This window comes from Phalacrocorax carbo, chromosome 2 (assembly GCF_963921805.1).
Source record: "Phalacrocorax carbo chromosome 2, bPhaCar2.1, whole genome shotgun sequence".
Lineage (NCBI taxonomy): Eukaryota > Metazoa > Chordata > Aves > Suliformes > Phalacrocoracidae > Phalacrocorax > Phalacrocorax carbo.
Genome location: NC_087514.1, coordinates 146,027,916 through 146,048,753, shown reverse-complemented (window position 1 = coordinate 146,048,753; position 20,838 = coordinate 146,027,916). Strand labels below are relative to the sequence as shown.

Genomic DNA, 20,838 nt, shown 5'->3' with positions numbered 1-20,838 from the left:
ACAGCCTGTACAAAAGACATTCTGAACTTAGAGAAAACATTGATGACTTACAGAAAGGCAAATGGAACGGGTTAAATGCCCAATTTACAAAGTGAATATAAAAAAGCCCCAAGAGAACTGTAAGGGAACCATACAAGTGTGCATTTGGAAAGACTTCACACATTCAGTGATCCCTTTTCTCTCTGCTTGGAAAAAGAAAGTTCCTGCTCTGTCTCAAGGCAGCTTAATGCATTCCTTGTGAATTTTACCCAACTTGCTGATTGATGGGCAAATATGTGAATGAAGGCAGTTAAGAAAGACCCCAGCAATCAGACTAGACACAAAAGGTGGATGATGTGTGCTGTCTACACAGTTGGTTTTATTTCCACAGCAGAGATGAATATTGGTGATGAAGGAATTTCTACAAAGGAGATCATATCCTTCCCCTCAGTTTCTTCTCTCCTCTTTAAACTCAACACAGCAAAAAGCTTTGCAAAATGACATTTTCTTTCTGTGATGACTGGTGCCTCTTTTTCACATGTGGCAGGCAGCAGCTCCCAGCCCCTCCTGGCCCCTACATCCCTGCCTGCCTGTGGAGATGCTCCAGCTGGGCATGGAGGAAGGGAGCAGGCTGCCTGGGTCTCAGTGCACCTCATCACCATAACAAGGAGAAATTGAGGAAAAGGGAGGAGGAAAGAATTAGAAATCTGAAGAGAGTAAGAGGCCAGGTAAAAGATATAGTGAGAAGGAGAAAAATGAGGCAAAACCACCACCAGAGCTATTGTAGTTGTCCTACAAACAAGGTATTGATCCGGATGCAATCCTTTTGTAATGAAATCCTGACAAACCTTGCATTTTAGAAAATTAGAACTAGTCAAGTTATGTCCACATATAAGTTAGCTATCCCCTTTATAAAGTACCTGTTTGAGAAGTACAGAGATCAGTGAGACGAATGGCCCTGGATCAGATATCATGTACTGATTATTTATTAAGTGAAGCAGAAGTCTCTTAAAATGTACTTTCAAGGGTATTTTAATAATGAAGTTGAACTCTAATTCAGAATGTCCTTCAGGCAACAGTTCTATGCATGCTTTCAATTCTTTTCAGCCAACATTCTCACCAAAATTAAATGCTGTCTTTGCATGACCCCCAGATTACGTCTTCTTACTCCTGTGCAGCCTCTCTTCTGGTCCCAAACCGCAATTTGGATGGCAATAGGGTGAACAGGATCACAAAACTGATACTGCTTGTACCTATTTTTCCCCATTAGGTTACATTTAACTCTAATGGTTCTCAGTTTTATTTCACCATGCAGTCACATAAAAGCTTTTCCAGCAAGAAGGCTGGACCACAGCATTCATCTATGGAAAATACTGAGTAAAGTTTACATCATTAACTAGTTAGTGCAGTCCAACAAAAAAACCTAAAATAACTGGGAATAATTCTGCTTACAAACATGTTTAAATACAATATATTTAGAATATGTTTCTTTTTCAAATGTACACTTTACTTAGTTGTTGATTTCATGCCTTTTTTAAGTAATTGTGGGATAAAAGCACTTTGCTTCATGGACTACCTTTTGACTTAGGGTTGAAAGAATTTCTTTTACTATTTAATGTACAGAAATTCACTGCAGCCTGCTAACAAACCAACTTCTTTCACAGTCAGTGCAGGCTCAGTTCTTTACCTGTATCTGTTATTTGCATGCATACATTATACATGTAATAAGTGCCTGCTTTGATAGACATTCTAAACTGATCAGAGTAATTTAATAAAAAAAACACAAAAGTCTACCTGCTAAATTCTATGTTAACTAGGCTAAATATAATGACTAAGCCCAGGCTTGAATACAGAATTCATATAACAATTTAAACATTCAACAGTAAACAAAATATGCTACTCAAAACTGGCTTTCTGCATATGCAGCCTACACCTCACAACTTCAGGGGAAGTAGGAGTGATTTAGGGGACTTTTAACATGTGACAGATTATTTTTTTTTAAAGTTCTAAATTGGCACTAAAATATACTTTTCTCCTAGTGCTCTGATTTTGACTATGAGATGAATTAATAATTTAAACATTATCTATGTGTCTATTATTATCATCAATATCTTAATATATTAATATCTATTATCAATATCTATTAAATTTGCTTTGTAACAAAGTTGATCCAAGGAATTCTCCCTCTAGTTGGGCTGAAACCAGGTCTCAAAGCAGCTGGTTGGAACCAAGACAGTATCAGTATAGGTCTAAGTATCATCTGCTGGACATGGCTTTTTGCATACCAGTCTGAGTTGGCTTTTAACAAGGTTCTTAAATCTTTGAGCTACTGGTAAGGGAGTGGAAGCAATTCAACTCTTTTCCACCTCTAAAATCAGACTCAAGAAGAATCTGGCATTAAATCTTCTGTTGGTCATCCCAGAGGGGTAGACACTGAGGAGGCATGTGTTGGGACTCAGAAGTGAATGGAAGAGAAGAAAAAGATCAGAAACATCTGCAGAATGTTCAGAGAAGATTTGTGAGACTTTATCCTCTCTGTCCCCTTCCAAAATGCTTTGTGTAAACACAGAGTGGCTCAGACAGCGTGCAGTGAACCGCAAGTATTTGGTACACCTACAGACAATGTCAAACAAGTATTTGGCATTGGAAGACACCATAGATACAACTCAACAGAAAGCTATTGTACAATATAGGTGAACCTATGGTCACACAAACAGGTCCACTCACTCAGAAAAACTCAAACAAAGCAAACATGTAAAGAAAACATTTACAAAGGATGAGCAAGGCACAAGTGTTAATACCTTCCATTACAAGTGCATCTTATGCAACAGGGATGCGACAGAGACAGTGGCTGGTACTATAATTATTTTTAAATTGTTTTCTATTTTTATTATCCTCTTTTTTTTTAATGAAGGTCACCCAAAATCAGCACGTTTCAGTCTGACAGTAGACAGCTGATATTAAAAGGGCTGCGAAATAGCCAAAGAAGTTGCAGAAACAATGTGAGCTTCAGAGGTCCATGAGCTGAAACACCACTGACCACCACAACCAACAGTCTCTTTAATATGATAATGATCGATGCATTGAGGCAGAGATGCTTACTGCTATAACACAGTGTTTAGCGCCCATCATTTGGCGTTTTACAGCTAATTAGAGAAACCTTACTCTCCACACATGAAATATCTTTGGGTGTTATTCAACTCACTGCTAAATTTGACAGTGTTATGCAAGAACATGTGCATCCCCCACCTCTGCAAAAGGTTCCTCTCCTGTGCACACTTGATAGTGATTTCACACAAGGCCCAGCATTTGCTAAAGCTGTTTCTGTCCTCAATATAGTTAAAGAAACACACAGCATCCACTCAACAGTTGCTAAAAGAAATCATGCACTTAATTTGCTGTGTCTTCAACAGTTTCTCTTCCTTTTAGTGTACTAAAGACCTCATACTTCAGTAAAGATTTCAAACCTTATATAACATGTGAAGAACCTAAGTCACAAGGAATACTGTACGTACTGAAAATGTTAATAAGAAAATTACTTAAAGCCTCTATTTAAGCAAAAATCTACTACAATAATGAGAAGTAAAAAAAATTACATTTTTAAGGTTTAGAAATCTGCAGTAAGGGACAAAATTCTACAAGAACATATCTGGACTCTCTTGAAATGAGTATGTGTGACCAGACTGTTTAATTAAACTTATATTCTTTGAACAAAACAAATTTCGGGTCATAGACCTTGAGTAGCTGGTCAGTTTACTAGTTAAATTCAAACAGTATGTTCTGAACAGCCCCAAGATGTTATCTTCTACTTCCATTCATATTTCTTCCACTAAAAAAAGAGCATCAACAGATTTCAGTAATTTGATAAGACTTCCTTCCCCTTTTTTCTCCACCTAAACTTTTAGCTTGTTAGAAAATGTGTTAAAAAAGTTAAAGGAAAAAAAAAAGGTCAGGACATTCAAAGTAGACAACTTGTTTCTGCCAACATTATCAATAGATAACATTCTATTTTATCCAAGCAGAATGGCTTCATAAGAAGACTGAAAAAAAAACTGGGGCAAGAGAAATATATTGAACTCCTTGCTGTAAATCAAGAGAAATGGTGTCCAACCTAGGTCTCCCATATTTCTCATAAATGCTTAGATATTTCTTATCCCTGAAGAGGAAGAGGGATCAGTACGTGAACTTTTCCCCAGCTGCATTAATGCGACATAAGTCCTTGCATGTACTTTGTAACTTGATTTCTTTTACTTAAAAAATTCAAAAGATAATCACTAATCTCAAGAGAGAAACACTGCAGGTTTTGACACACAGTTATTGAGTTAGCTGTAGTTTATAGAAATTTCTGAAAAGAAATCAGTTTACTGATGAAAATTAAGATGACTTCTTCAAAGCTTTTGAAAAGAACTGGCATAGTATTTTTTAATAATGTCTAGAGCTTGATGATACAATTATATGGATAAACAGACTCTGAGCAGACAGTATCACAGTAATATTGCCACCGACTACTCTATATGAGCACCAAAATGAACCATCTCACAAAACAACCATATGCTTTCTTCATCATCTCAAAGAAATCGATTTAGGACTTGAAGTTATTTTGTTTTGTACATATGCATAAGAAACTTGACAAATTCAGTAAGGCATTAATTTTTTTATTGCTTTTCAAAAGGGAAGTGTCTTTGTGTTCACAATTAATAAAATTTATACTATTAATACACATATGATGAATTTTAGTTTCATACAAACATTTGAGAATAAGATACTGTTACGGCATTTTTAGTAACCTTTCATCTCTGCAATTCCAGGCTCTCATACAGGAGTTTGCTTTAGTGGGCATGGTTTATTACATGTAGTGGCTTTTTTTCTGACAAAAGGCCACTGTGGTGAGAGCTTCAAATTAGGATTAAAACATACTGGGAGAATCCATGGGAAGTCATGTACAAAGACAGACATTCATGGTGCCTAGAATTAATGATCATTGATCATAGCTTCAAGAACCCAGTGATGAATCAAACAGAGAAAAAGGTATAAAAAAATATCTTTGTGATGATGTAAAAGATGCATGCAGGATGGTATTGATATTATATGCTCCAGCCATTGAATTATGCTTGTCTTCATTGCCATCTGAGTATACAACAGTCCCACAGTAACTGTAAAAAGCCTATAGCTCATGAATACAGGAAAATTGCTGCAACACATGCTCAAGCTTGAAGAGAAAATACAGGTTTACTTCTGACTGTGGGGACACAACTATCCACCAGATTGTACTAGGTAAAATTTCTAGTCTGGATTTGCCAGAGGCATTCAGGAAGAAATATTGAAATACGTAATTTGTGAGAGGAAAATAAGATCATCTCAATTCATGACAGAGCAAAGCAGATAAAGCAGACGCGTTGCTTAATGCCCTTTTATGTCTCGCTTCTTTTCCTTGAATTAAGTAACAAGAGTGTAGATGTGTCCCCGTTCACATGAGACAGCTTCTGAAGGAAAGTCCTGAAGAGCAATCAATTCACTCGTGACAGACGAACAGCCAACAACATACACTGCTGTATCAGAAACTAAGATCAGTGGTAGGTTAAGTGCTGCCTAGGAGGCTGTGCCGTGATCACTGTGGGTAACTAACCTGGCTTAGAAATAACCTTACCAAAATAAATGAACTGAGCAGCAGCAGATGGAACTTCTTAAACTAATGCTTTGGAGCAAAAGCCACTGCCACAAAACTACATTGCCAGAGACGTGCAGCACAATCAAAAGGTGCGAGAGAAAGACTGTCAAGTCTGAGAAATGCTAGGTAAAAGTCGAGTCTTTCAAACCTGCTCAAGAATGTCAATGTTCATCTCCCTGTATCTCCTCCTTCCCACGAGATTTTCTTCAATCACAGAACAAGGCTGCGTCAATCAATCCACATCATGTCTCTTCCTTTCTAAAACTATTTTGCCCTATTTACCCTTCCCTAACCTTCTCTCATCCTCAGGCCTGTACTTCAATTATGGGCTTTCAAGAGAAACTCTTGATTTGAGAGCCTTCCTTGGAGATTTTACCCAGCACCGAGCCTAATGCCAAGATAAACTCTTGCTTTGGAAAGCAAACAGCAAGGATATAGTTATATGCTGGGTGATTTCATCTGGTGACTTTATGCTGAGAAGAGTTTATTAGTAGGAGTAAAGAACCTTTCCCTTTCTGAGGGAGAAGTAAAGGTTTCAGCTGCATTTGAGTTCACACATACATAGCATATCTACACCAGCATAGCTCTACAGCTTTATCCTCACAAGAGGGAAGCACCCATCTGCTTTGTCACAAGCTGCTGGAGTTATCTGGGTCCCCATGTCACTGCCGGCAGAGCTGGGACAGGCAATGAAAACACTCCTTTTCCTCACCTTCCTATCAGGGAACCTAATGTCACATCCCTGTGCCTGCAGCAGACAGCTTGAAAGCCGGGAGAGGCAGCAAGAGAAGGCAGGTCCATGCTCAGCCTCCACTAGACGAGGTTCACTGAACACACCAGGGCTACTATAAAGGCAGAAAATAATAAGTAATACAGTAGAGCACTTCCGTGGTGGCTCTGTGCTTTCTTTGTCTCAACTGGATAAAGCTAACAGAAACAACAGGGAGAAGGCAAGGAAATTTGTACTTTGTGGGTAAGTCACTTGCCTCGCTGCAAGAAGAGAATAAAGGGTCAAAATAATGGAAGAGCTGGGATAAATGTACTAAGTTCCCTTAGAGCTCCTCTGGGAAGGATGCTTTCAACTGTAATTTGACTGCTCCTAAAGTCAGAAATACATTTGCTTTTCCAATTACTGCCATTTATTACTGCTGATTATTAAAAGCAATGTGCACAGCCAATTCACGAGATGGCAGGTACTCTGTGCTTCCTCTCATTTTTATTTCAGTGTTTCCCTCATGACAGCCAGTGGTGATTGGGACTTACAGTAACCCCAAGTGCTTTGTGTTCATCTATTTTACCAAAAGTAAAATAGTAGACTTTTTACAGTAGACAACTTTTTAAAACTCAGTTTTCAAATAATTGGCAGAATGGATGGAGTCAAAAAGCAGCAGGCGCATCTCTTCTCTCGCTTCAACATTCTGACATCTCCAGTCAAAATAATCACAACAGCTGCAGTTTGATCCTTCATCTTCCCTTTCAAGATATTTTTCCCTTCACTTTTCCTTCAGTCACTGAAAAAGGATGGCTTGCAGATCAATAACACCAGTATATTCTCACAATAAAAATTAAAAACCCCAAGCTGCGTCCCTACTTTCCATACCTGTCAAACACAGATCTGTTCAAAATACAGAAAACAAGGCATCACTGGATTTTGGATTCCAGGTATAGTAAACAATAAATCACCTTGAAAATAGGTATCTACCTGATAAGATTCCCAAAATGAGAATAAAGGACAGTCTTGTTGGTATGTATTTTGGTCATATATTTATGTTAAATATTTTATTTTACCATGAATGTACTACCATACTTTTCCAAGAAGAGAAAAAAAAAATTACACTCATAAGCCAAAATGGATCAAGCTGTTAGCAAAGACAGATCATTTTATAAGAGTTAAAAAGTTGAGAAAATTTTATTTCACTAAACATTACAACATCAAGAAGACATGCAAGAAGGGAGTCTCACTTCTAAGAATAACCAACTGAGAAGTCCACATTTTAATGCCACTTGCTGGAGGTAACCAAAATAATTAAAAACAAACAAGAAAACAATTACAGTATGCTAAAATTACACAAATATGGGCATGGAGGAGACTAAGTAAAGTAAAGCTGGAGACAGTAAAGAAAAAGAAAATGGGAGAAACCCTTGGATTCTCTCCAGCAGTAATATCCGAATTACTTACACAGTTGTATCGCTTGATATTGTATCACTTTAAAAAACTTAGGTGCCATTTGTATGGGTGTGCTATCAATAAACTTGGATTTAAATAAAAAAATCCAGGATCAAAATATCATTTATCTATTTAACAGGGAGGAGAAGGTTTTTTAAGAAAAATAACTGCAACAAGTGACAGTTTAGTGCATAGTATCTCAGCTGAAGAGTATCTCACCTAAAACTTGTATGTTAAGATTTCATATCAGATCCAATAAAAGTATTTGATTGCTTGCTTCCTTGCTATTAAAGCTGAATTTGGTCAATCAAGTAAAAGTAAAGTAAGTAAAACTAGGTAGTTGTAAAATTGTATGACTAAAACCCATTGTATACGTTTACAGCACAAAAATGGAGGGGAAGGGTAAAGAGTTATCCATCCTTCCACAAAGGATAAATGCCGGTTTAATCTTTGATATTTTGTTGCAGCTCAAAACATATCTCAGCACATACACTTTAATTTAGTATTGCTTTAAAGCTATAAAATAGAGGGTTCATGCACTGACTATTTTGTACCTTGTTGTATTTGGATATACAAACCATGTGACTATGAAATGCTGGAGAAAAATATCAGTACAGGGTTGGAGGTTAAATGTACAGAGAAGGTGTTCAGAGGTATCCGTAGGCTCCTCAGGTGAATGTAGGGTAAATTCATGCTATGTTTTGTGCTCTAGGGTGTGCACTGGCTTTACACAGAATATGGATAAAAAGATGGCAGGAAAATAACCTGCATCAGTAGGGACCTCTTTGAACCTTCATTTTTAATTAATTTCTATCATTCTATGAATTATGCTGAATCCAGACACTGTTCGTAGTTCAAGCTGAGTTTTGCACTTAAAATGTTCCTAACCTGGGAACACAGAGTATCTTCCTCCCAGGTATCTCAGGTTTACTTTGGGCTTCTCATTATTTTTCTTACATTTTACACAACCAGTGACTACAGTTTATGTAACTAATGTTAAATTTTCCAAAGGAGATGCTTCTGAATTGGCGTCTAACATCAGTCTAATTTGTACCAAAGCAATCTACTGCTACCTATAGTTAGAATCCATCGGCATCTTGTATGCAATGTTATAAAACAAGTTGCAATTATGGAAAAAAAATATTTTGAAGCTTCTTTCCATTATTTTATTTTTATACTTAATCAGAAAAAAGACCCCTACAGATACCTGTTTTTTTTTCTTTTTTTCCTTCCTGTTTTTTGGGGAGAGTGGGTTAGTGAGGAGGGAGGGGATTCAGATCTTTGCCAAGGACTCAAGAACTGTGCCTGGGGGTTTGTTTTTGTTGCAGATGACAAGTACCTCCCTGCACTTCTACATACATCAGCCAGGTGTCTGCTCTAACAGAAATCAGGTTAGTTCCTGAACTGGTTGGAAAATAGCCACTTTGGCACAACAGCAGAAAGCATAATGACCTTGTTGTCCAAACTAGTCTTTCTCCAAGCCACTGCACCACATCACATGGGTCAGTGTTAGATGGGGCATCCATGCAAGGTGAGCCACTGTTGGCTGTACCGAAGTCCTTACTCCATCTCTTTCCTGCCTCCAAAAAGTCCATGGCAGTCCACCACCAGCTCTGATCACAGAATAACTTTGTTCTCTGAAAAAACCCTTATTATTTCATCCCAAGTTAATTCTTTGGTACAATAATTCTCCCTGTGTATTAACTAAACACTTTACAATGGGAAGTTACCAGCTGTAGAACATAAAAGGCCAGTTCAGATCACCACTGCAAATTATATGCAGATATATGTACAAATGCATATCCATGTATACATATGCATGTGTACATGGATATATAAAATGCATACATTTAGGTAAAAGCACACACATATAAACACAGGTCCAGACCCACAGACATTTAAAATTCTGTGTTCTACTGAACTCAAGAATAGCTAAGAGCCCTAATGCGTGTATAAACCTGCATCAGTAATGCCTGCCTTGAAAACATTTTTTAAGAAATTTTAGAAATTTAGAAATTTTTAGAATTTTAGAAAAATAAAAGATTTAAAAAAGATAAGAACCAAAAAATTCTCCAGAAACATTCTATATTAAGGTGGAATTGAAAAGGAAAAGGAAAATACACATAAATAATTTAGAGTAGAAAAGATAAAATTATATAAGTTATCCCCAAAATAGATATTACAGATGCAAAAAGCTCAGCATTTACCTTAACATGATTACAAATATTTTAGCTACCTTTAACAATGGTCTGTGCCCTGAAATCCTACTTCCCCCTCTATTTTTGAATGAGTATTCTCTTTTAAGTAAAAAGACTTATGTTAACCACTTAAGAAACCATGACATTCAGATAGCTGGACCAGCTGCTGAGAAAAGTGAAGTTCTGGATTAAAACATATGGATCGGATACAACATACCGGATGTGGGCAAAAGTAAATCAAACCCTATAAATAAATCTCAAGAAAGTTAATGAACCAGGTCATATATGTCTTTAACTGGAAATTATTTTGTTTAGAGCAATCAGCAGCATCTAAATATATCTGACATGAGTGAAAGTGCTCACCTTTGTGCCATCCTGAGCAGCCTGCAAAGGCATATCTTAATCCCTCCTTTCCCAGGGTCCATCAACAACACCCACTCCCCACCAGTCACAGAGAGCGTCCCCAGAGCCACTTCTCAGCCTCTCGTATGATTCCCATGACCCTCCAGCCTCCGCTGACCCCCACACCAGCATCTGGCCCCACACCCAGACCCGTTGGTCACCACTGCCCAAGGCACAGCAGGAGCTGGCCTGAGCGCACTTACTCGACGGCTCGGCTCAGCAGCCACTGGTAGGAGGTAGCATGCGGCTGTCACTGTGTACAGCTGGACAGCAACAGGCGTATGGCAGTTTGGGAACCTCTGCTGTAACCTCTGCAGTGCCAGCCATGCAGCAGAGGCTGACAGCTAACAGGCAGCGTATGTCAAGGAGACCCGAGGGAGGAGGAGGAAAAAGTGCAGATGAGTATTTAAGATGCATGGGGGTGTTTGTACTTGGCTTACAATGCTTACTTTGGTTAAAATATTTCTTTAATGCTTCTTTTAATAAAGAACTGGTGTAGTTTTACAAACAAAAAGTAGTGTTCATATTATTGCCCTTTATAAAGGAATTTAAACATACAGATAAAGTCACCAAGGAAGAAGAAACATCTTGCCAAGGAAGCGAGCAGGCACGTGTGAAAGCAGCAGGTGAGAGCAGCCAGAAGAGCTACGCTTGTCCTCAGGACCTTTTCTCAGTACCATCTCTTTACACGTCAGAGGTGATTTATCTCTTTCTGCTGATTATTTAAAGAATGTCAGGATACTCTAGGATCTATCTACAGTTACGTATCTAAATTTAGGCTGTGTTAATATCCCTCTACTCTTGTCTTCCCCACTCACACCCAAGAAGTAGGAAAGGAAAGGATACTTGTGAAACAGATTTGGTCACTCTCTAATCACCGTATGAATGAGAGATAACAGATATTTTTTTAATTAGAGAGGGAACTATTTCTGGAGCATTTGATTCTGGGTTACATGAGACCCTGCTGGAAGAAGCAATTCCAGACCCTGAACAATTCAGCCCAACATGGAGAACAGATAAACTGTTCAGGGGAATAACCAACATAATGACAGACACTAGTGTAGAACAAGGGTATACACTTAAATTGAAGACAAAATAGAATATGAATATAAACAAGAAAAAAACTATAGGTCACAGACAGCAGTGTAAAGGGAGATGCTTTACATCGCAATGTTACAGTCCTAAGAAAAAGCAGCAGAAACGAATGAAAAAAAAATGAAGAAAAGGAGTATCTGTAACCTCATTTGGGCAGACCCAGCAATGCAGAACTCGCCTCCAGCTAAGCAACAACCAGATTTGCATACTTTTGGATCAACAACTCATTTATTTCCAGCTAGACCACTGTGCCAACTCCCATATAATCCCAGCAACTGACACGCAACATTAGCTATCTAAATGATAGCATGCAGTGGAAGTATTCTAAAACAAAAGGGCAAATGAGAATAAATCAATGAAAAAAATATTACCATATGCAACAGCTAACGTAAAGTACTATCCTATGTTGCTACGGCTTTGGGTGCTGATCAGCACCACAACGTTCTTGTAATTGAGAGAAAATAAAAAGTCTCCATGATGGAACAAGTTGACATAATATAAGGACACACATCAAGGTGATGGGCACTTCTGCTCTGTCAAAAGTGCTACTGCAGCTTAAGTAGACATACCTTAACTAGCTTTGCAGCTGCCTGCTAGCAGCATGGGGTCATTCAGAGGCTGTGAAACCTGTCTGAGGGTGAATAAGTGCTTAAATAACTAGTCTTGGCACACTGCACTGGATAATTACATCTGACAATCTTTTTCATGCCTTCAGCCTTGCAGGGATATGTAGGCATTATCCCAGCCTGCTACACATTTCAAAGCTGTGCTCCCCAACCCATGCACGGTGGCAATGCATTACACTTAAGACACTGCATTATTACTCACAGTCACAAGCCATCACCACTACTACAGCACACATCAAGAAAGCAATACGACAGCTTATGTTATTGCCTAAGAGCCGACAAAGGGATATCTGCTATCAAAATTTCAGTGGTTCACCATCTTAACATAAAAAATATTTAAACAGCACTTTAAACTAGGACTACGGATGTTTCAAGTTTTAACAAACTCCTAAGAGGATGCTAGCAGCAGAGCATTGGGTGTAGTGCAAACCAAGCAGAGCTGAGAGGAACTGAGGCTTCCTAGTATGGACAAAATTACTGACTTCTGGAAGACCACGATCCAACTTTGACCGCCATTTAAGAAGTTTCAGGATCAAAGGATGTTGAGAACAATCCTTAACAGAGAATTAAGAGCATAGGGCTGTCCCTTAGTCCCAGGTGAGAAACAGAACCCGGGTTATTAACCGACAAGTTAAGTAACCAAGGTACTAGAAATAACTGAAGAAAAAAAAAATTCATTTTCCAAAATGCTGAAAATATCCTATATATCTCATTTGAAAATTGCTGCTGTGGGAGAAGAGGAAAAAAAAAAAAAAAGGCAAAATCTAAAATTTTGGAGAATTTGGAGAGACTGAAGAGAAGAAAGAAGCTACTCTCGAAGAGGAGAAGAAAGAGGTTTACAGACCACCTGACTAATGGTATTTCAGTCAAAAACTAGTTGCTTGAGGCAAGATAAGATAATATCTGAACTGACTTTACCACCATTGGAAAGGGCCAAAAATCATTACTGAAGTCCCCTTGATTATGTACAAACTTTAGTTAAATTTGTAGTATATTTTGTGGTCTCACTATTACTTGTACCCCACACTTTTCCTTTGATCTTATCCCTCTCACTCAGTGCAATATTTTAAGGGATAATTAACTGAATACTTGCAAGGAATGGACAAAAAAAAAATCTTTACTTACTATAATTTATTTTTAATATTCACCCTTCAAAACTAAAAAGCTTTTTTCTCTAGAAATGATAATTTTGAAAATATTAACACCAAAAGCAATTAATGTCATTGGGCTTCTTATTTATTTTTAGTCTTGTGAAGGCTTAAGATTCATGTTTTTATGGAAATAGGAAATTCAGTAGAATATCAGTACAAGTCCTTAGATCTGGGCATTATTAGGGTGCCCTACTCAGCCACAGTGCTGGTCTCTCTATCCTAGAGAAACCCACATGCTATGGACTATGAGGAGGATTCCCAGGAAATCCTCACTGCCTTGAAGGGTTAGGGGTTTTTTTATAAAACAAAACCCAACCTCTCCGCATTTGCATTGCTAAACCGTTCTAACCAAGAACAATTTATCTTAGCTTCAAGCTTAACAGCTTCATTTCAAGATTTGCTACCCCTGGGAATAGCTGCTGGCCTGCAGGTAGCCTCGTCAGTTGCCTCTTAATTTTCCATCCCTGGACGACTCGGTACATGCACCCATGGCCCCACCTTCCTTACAGTAAGTCACATGCCAGAGTGAGTCAGCAAAATATGCTTAACCATCTTCCAGAGAAGCAATGCTTGTATTAAATAAACAAATAATCTTTTTTAAATGGCCAGAATGTGTATTTTCTTACAAACTTTTTTGTTTTTATTTTCCCTGTTTGGATACATACCAGGTATGCATGCTATATTCTGGCTTCATGTTACACAAACATTTAGAAGCCATAAAAATCCTAGTTTAAAAATCTTAAAATCCTCCTAGCAATTTGCTATTGTGTGCTTTATTACTATATTTTTCTTTTCAGTTTAAGGTGTTTTCCCTAGCTGTAAGGAAGGAAAATGGATGTCATTAAACTGTTTTCATTAAGTGCATGACACAGTTCAACAGCTTTTTTATCTACCCTTAATTCACTATCATTTTCCCTCCACCGCTGCATTATTCACGTATGTCATCCTCTTCCAATTCCTGTGACAAATACAATGTAATGACTTTATTTAGGATCAACACTTCCACTCACGATATTAAAAGGCAAAAAGTTAAAGCACCTGCGTCACTTGACTCTGCCTGGTAGCCAGTCAGGGCGAAAGCAAGGCAGCCATGGAGAGCAGGCAGCAAAAGCTGCTGCCTGCAGGAAACAGGTCTGGGTGCGCGCAGGAGCCAGGCAGCACCAACAGAAGTTACCGCTTCATTAATTTTACTGTGTTTCAGGGAGGGGAAGAACTGAGTCACCAATAAGGGCAGAAAAGCACACCCTGTCATATTTTAGATCGGCGTCTTTTTAAATATTTTCAAATGTAAGCACCAAGTGCATATAATATTTTATTTAATATTATTAATTTAAATATTGCACTGGGCTAAATATTACGCTGTTATAGCCTCTACATAAAATTATTTCCATACATTACAGCCTGGAATGATTTTTAACATTTGACTCGAGAAGCAAAGCTGTTAAGTTAATTCCGGCTTTAATCCATTTTAAAGCACAAACAATTTAAATAATTCATGTTGTGTTTTCTATATGACTGGAATTACCCATTGTTATAGCAGGTTGATTTTGGCAGTGCCTTTGCTACTTTGACTGTTCACAAGTTGTCTTACAGTCTCAGATGGTGTCAGACCTAGAGACTATATCTTATGCCAGCTGGAGTGAGAACATTGCTTTGATGTATAGAAATAAAGTTTTTAAAAGTCAGGGTGTGCTAGCAGTTTCTCTACAAACTACAACGGCAGCTGCGCTAGAGGTCAGGAATATTACATAAGGGCTGTCCATGCATTCAAGCCAGCATCAGTAAGCCAAATTCCCATAGCAACACTCGCATAGATTTACTCATCTCTAAGAGATGCATCAGTTCAGCAGCAAGGGCTGTACTGCTACCCTGCTTAGTCTGCAAGATAGTATTACTTCAAATCTTCTTATAAAGATTGTGCATTTACTGATAAAATTCAACACTTCACCTAAATTTCAGGGCAGTCTTTATCATCTTCACCAGAAGCAAAGAAATCTCAAACTAGCAAAAAGCAACCCTGATAAAACTGGAACTCCTGCTTACGGTCAGCAACATCTCTAAGATACAAGGTGGAAGGGAAGAGGCGGGCTGCTTCTGTCGAGTTTCTCCTGTACTGATCCCAGGACAGAAGGATCTGACTTCAAAGAGGTGTTCAGGATCTCTTGGCAAGTTCCAGCATCTCATTAAAAAGCTGCTTTAGGAGCTCTTATTAAACATCAGTCAACAACTACATTTTTAAAAAAAGAAATCTTTGGCTTCCCTGTTCAAGTTTTCTGGCCTGATGAAGCTGTCTGCTTGAGCGTTATAGTACTGTATTATTTATGGAGCTGGCCCTTGCAATACGATCAGGTGCGTAGCTCAATGATCTGGACTCCTGAATTTCTGAAGAACTCTTGTAAAACAGGTGGCGTAAATGGGCAGAGGCAAAGGTGACAGCAGAAAAGGAAACAGAATGGGAGACAGAAGGGAGACAGAGAAATAAAAAACAAGGCAAAATGGAGGAGGGGAGTTGGAGAGACAGTGAGAGAGAAATGTAGATCAGGTAGATCTGAGGAAGGATCTCAACAGTGTACTTAAATATTTAAATATGAGAAATGAAAACAGATCTTGGAAAACAGCGATGTACCAAGATCTGGCAGATAGCATACAAAAACCAAAAACTGGAACGACGTGATAAACAAATGGTAACAAATAAGATGAGCGTGATTTTTACAGGTGCAATAGTACTTAAAGATACAGCACGGATGAAAGAGAAACAAGCCCATACCCTTTCACGGCTAAAAACCTCACAGTCCTAAATGCATCTTGTGGAAAATATATAAGCACATAGCAAGAACCCAAAGCCCATTTAGTATCTCCTTACTAAACTGCCACTATCTCCCAGGAGCATGGAGATAGAAGGAGAAATCTTAACAAGTCCTAGAGCATATTACTCACAGGGTCATTTAACACACAAACTGTAAAGAAAGCCAGTGAAGTCTTCAGGCAAAAAAGACCTTTGTAACAGATTCTCCCTATTACATATGACTTGTAGGGACCAATCCTTCACTGAAGGAAGATGAATAGGATGTTTGAGGGCTGATTTCTAGAACTCGAAGTTTTGAGTGCCATAGCGATCCACAGGCAAACTTCCATAAACATCTTCACTAAGAACTCAAAGCTTTGACCCTATATACTGCAAATAAACGCTTATCTTCAATAAGAGAAAAAAATGCACACATTTAGTTAAGATTATTCTGATATATGCAAGCCAAACAAGCACCTTTTATGGAAAAGTGATTCAAAGTAATTTTTCCTGCAAAATGTATTTTCTACCATTGTCAGGAAAATCTTTGTAAGAGGTCTTATGCTATATGTTAACATATTAAAACAGTAATGGATGAGATGACAGTCCTTTAAAGCTGAACATTTTATGAGTCTGTGACACGAAGTAACACTTTACCTTTGCTTTTTCCAGCTGTGCCTGGGCCTGTCGCTCTGCCTCTCTCCGCACTGCTTCCCTGTCTTCTTCCAGAGATACATCTGAATCAGATGGACGGCTGGTGTAGGAGTCCGCCGAACCCTGCACAGGAAAAGGAAAAGGAAAAATAATGTCACAAGTTGTTTCAGTGTTCAGAAAAAAAAAAAAGTAGAAGTGGTTATGCACCTTGCCTTTCCTCTTATTTCTGTATCCCTGAAAAGAGAGTAACTACCCAAAAGGGAAAGTCACTTAGCAAAATTATGTCTAGGTAAATGTTTTCTTCTGGAGACTTTCCAAAAGTGCAGGTGTCATCCCCAGTGTTTTATTTCCTGCACCATCTCTGTGCTTTTATTTGTGTGGTTTTCAGCAAGCAGAGTCAGTTGCTCCGTAGAGTTACAGCAGTGGTGCAGTGCAGGGCTGAAGGACACACAGCAGCTTCAAGGATGGCTCCATAAAAATTAAAACTCTAAACAGTGACAGTATTAGCAAGAAAACAGACTTTTTATAATAAAAATGCAAATCTAGTATCAATAATTACCTTTACACAGTATCAGTACTAATAGATTTATGCTCTGTTATACATCTTTATTTTAGGGCAACCTCTTTACCTGACACACTTTCCCCATCAGAACTACAAATGGCTCGTATCCATCTCTGCCCTTCAGCAAAACATGCAAATGACCACAAATCAACTTCCAACTAATAAAATCCGTCTGGACTCAACACATGTCCCTGTATCACCACAATGGAACCAGCCACAATGCCAGAACAGCTCTATAAATAATGACAGCTCTGCTTTCCCTCTGCATCTCCCTGCATACAAAATAGAGTTCTGCTAATTCAGTCAGAATGAAAACAACTGTCCTCTCCTCACCATCTTTTCTTCTCTCCCTCTCTGCAATACATATAATATATGCCGATAATGAAAACATAGGGCTTACACAGATATCAGAATTCTTCAGACGTCCTCCTTTGGCTCTTTTCAGAAGCCTGATCCAGGTGGCCTTCATTAGCCAGACAGCTCAGTTATTGTCCGCAGCTGCAGCGCCCGGCACTGATCTCATAAAACATGTGCACACTGAGCACCGCAGAATCACTGCTCCTTTCCTATCCATGCTCTGCTGTGAGAGCCTTCCTTCTCTTCCCTCTGCCTTTCAAGCTTGCAGCCTCACTGTTTCCAAGTATTCTACTGCAATTAAATTCTCAAATTTTCTCATGCCAGTAAAAAAAAAAAAAACCCAAAAAACCCAAATCCAAAAAACCAAAAAATCCACACCACCGCCAAAAATCTCAACTTGTATAATAAAAAGGTAAAATAAGCCAGGCTTCAGGTAAATGTTGTGAGAGATGCTTCAATTGATCATAAACTGAGATCGATCACAGAAAAATACCTAGGGCTTTTTCCTTTCTGTTTTGGGGGGCGGATTTGGCTGCTAAAAATAGTGCTTAGAAGAGAACCTTTTAAAATCCTGTGCAAAATGCATTCTGTGACATTTGCAAGTGCAAAGTTCATTTCATCTCTTCCTAGATTGGCTGGGGGTGGGGTAACAGGCTGTTCATAGCACCGGGCATGCTCCATATGTGCAGCCTTTTACGCAGATGCTCACATCACACCGGGTTGTTAGCCTATGCCAATTTGCCATTTTACATCTCAAGGGTAAACAGCTGGAAAACACAAGGTCCCTGCGAAACTGGAAAAGCTGGTACAGCGTCTCGTTCCCGTCATGTATGTCTGCTACGAGCCACGTTTCCCTTGGATGCTCGGTTCTGTCACGCAGCGCTCCCCTCTGCTGCAGAGCGCTGAGCTCCACTCCCAGCTCTCTTACAAAAACGTAAATCCAAAAATATGCCTGTTGAGCAGGAATTTAAGCCCCTAGTTATTGCTTGTGTTTTTCTGACATTAGCAGAGGAAAGAAGCAAAGAAAAACTGTAACATACCACTTAACACATAAATATTAGATCCTAAAACACTGAATTTCTATATTCTGCTTTTCAGAGTCACCCTCTATCCTTTCATAAACTGACATGGGAATAACATACTAAAGCATGGTTTTCTAGGGCATTTATGATTCACTGACAGACATGCAACATTCTAGTTGAAAAAGATCACTGTAGCTGACTGCAGCCCCTGCCTTCAATATAAATTCACAGTTACAAGAAAAATAGAGAACAGAGATTACAGCCGAGGACAGTGGCCATACATGTGTTGCAGTATGTCAGCATGTCCCCAGGAGGACCGAATCCTGCCATGGTTTGTGTCTGTGTAACAACTAAATTGACCCATCACAGCTGATGCAGCAGCCCACATTTAACCACTATTAGAGCAAACAATAGTTGTCACTAAAATGACAGTTTAAAATAAAGGCAAATTTTGACTTCCCAAATGCTTTTTCTTTCTTGAAACCCATAATAGTTACAGCACAGAGTTTAATAAGCTGTCTTTGAACTGACATAAAGAAAATTACTCTCCAAGGGATATTTTGCTTACAGAAGTCCAAATACATCTGCTGTCTTATAGTGATCTTCCAAAACTGAACTGCCTACTGAGCTAAGGCAAAAGGAGCAGAAAATAAAAGAAAATACACTCAAACTTTTATTGAAATTTTTCAAAAAATCTTGTCAGGAAAATGCCCAGAGGCCCTGTAGCCTCCCCAGGGCCTTTTAAATTTGTCTATTCTTTAAAATTTCCCTTTGCTACAACTTCTCACACAGTTCCCCAGCAGAAACAGTGGCAAAAGACGAGCAGCAACAAGCAGACAGAAGTCTAGGGTCTAAATCCTATTATGGTTGACACAACAGCGGCCTGTGATCGAAAGCATTGATGTTGTCACAGCATTAATGCAAGCTGAGACTGTGATGAACTGCCCCTCCCAGTAGAGCTCCAGCCCCCAGGACACTCTGGGGTCCCCCAACACTCAACCCCCTTCAGAAGGGGCCCATCCAAACCCTTTCCCACCAGCACTGCAGTTCCTCGGTGCCACTCTGCCACCAAGAAAGGTGCGGTGTCATAAACCAACCCCAAAGCAACGCTACCTTTAAATACTAGGAAAACAAACAAACCAGCCATTAAGCCTGACACTGCAATCACACAATGGACAGTGTGGGTGTTAGCTTTCTACAGCACTTCCATGGTTAACGGATCATATTTTCCACTGAGCAAGTGGCATGGCATCACTTTTAGTATCATTCATTCTGCTGTCCAGAGGGGATGCTGCCCATCTGGGTCCTCACCCTATTAAAAAAAAAAAAAAAGACATGAAGCAGAGGAACATAACTCCTGCCTCCCCTAAGGGGGTCAAGATGCCTTTTGGGTCAGGCCGGAATTGCTAAAACTGGAATTTCATCTTCCAGGTCACAGAGATCGTTTACAGTGTTGGTCATGTCTTGTGTTGGCCACAGTCCCAACACACATCCAGAAAATCATAATGATTCAATTTATTTTAATTATATTGACAAATCTCATGAATCAAACTCAACATCACATTTATTTTCCCAGTGGGACAGACATGGTCATGTAAATTTTCTGTGGAAAGCAGAAGTTGGGAATTTCTTCGCTTCTTGAATATGGTAAAAAATTCAAAGCCTACCATCAGGGCAATCCAGGAAAAGGGGGAGCATACAATTACAATGAGTTCATTTTAAAAACTACTGAGCATTTTTCTACAAGCTAAGAATGTGTTCAACCACTTTAACATGAAAAAAAAATCAAACTTAGATAAAAACTATGACGAAACTACAGCAGAAATACAGTGACTCTTCAAGGAAAATAGGGCCAAGTGGATGTGCATTGTCCATTCATGACAGCTACATTTCCTCCTGGGTTACACAAGCTTTGGGGGTTGCTCTGGAGAACAGGATGGATCTTTTCCCAAGAACTTCTGAAAATCAGCCTTTCGAGATTCTGCAGCTCTCCATGTCTTGGTGCTGCAATATGGAAGAGCTGCAGTAATATATATGTATAATATATGCTACTGTAGCCCCCAATTCCTCATCTTGCATGGGAACTGTCTAATAAAAGTGAGATAAGTCATGTTAATAATTACCCCATCTATTTATTCTCTCTTCCTTTTTCTTTTCCTCCTTACTTGGCAG

General features: G+C 38.9%; 1 protein-coding gene across 10 annotated transcripts in view; it reads right to left on the bottom strand.

Annotated features, from left to right (window-relative positions):
- Window positions 1-20,838, bottom strand: part of CACNB2 (calcium voltage-gated channel auxiliary subunit beta 2) — a 257,848-nt gene that overhangs the window by 73,914 nt on the left and 163,096 nt on the right. For 7 of the 10 annotated variants that reach the window (XM_064444746.1, XM_064444738.1, XM_064444739.1 and 4 more), the window contains one exon: window positions 16,729-16,848. In XM_064444746.1, coding sequence (XP_064300816.1) covers window positions 16,729-16,848 — 120 coding nt within the window. Of the gene's footprint in view, window positions 1-16,728; window positions 16,849-17,687; window positions 18,278-20,838 lie in introns of those variants that run through there. The other 3 variants (XM_064444745.1, XM_064444740.1, XM_064444741.1) reach the window with 3 other exon arrangements.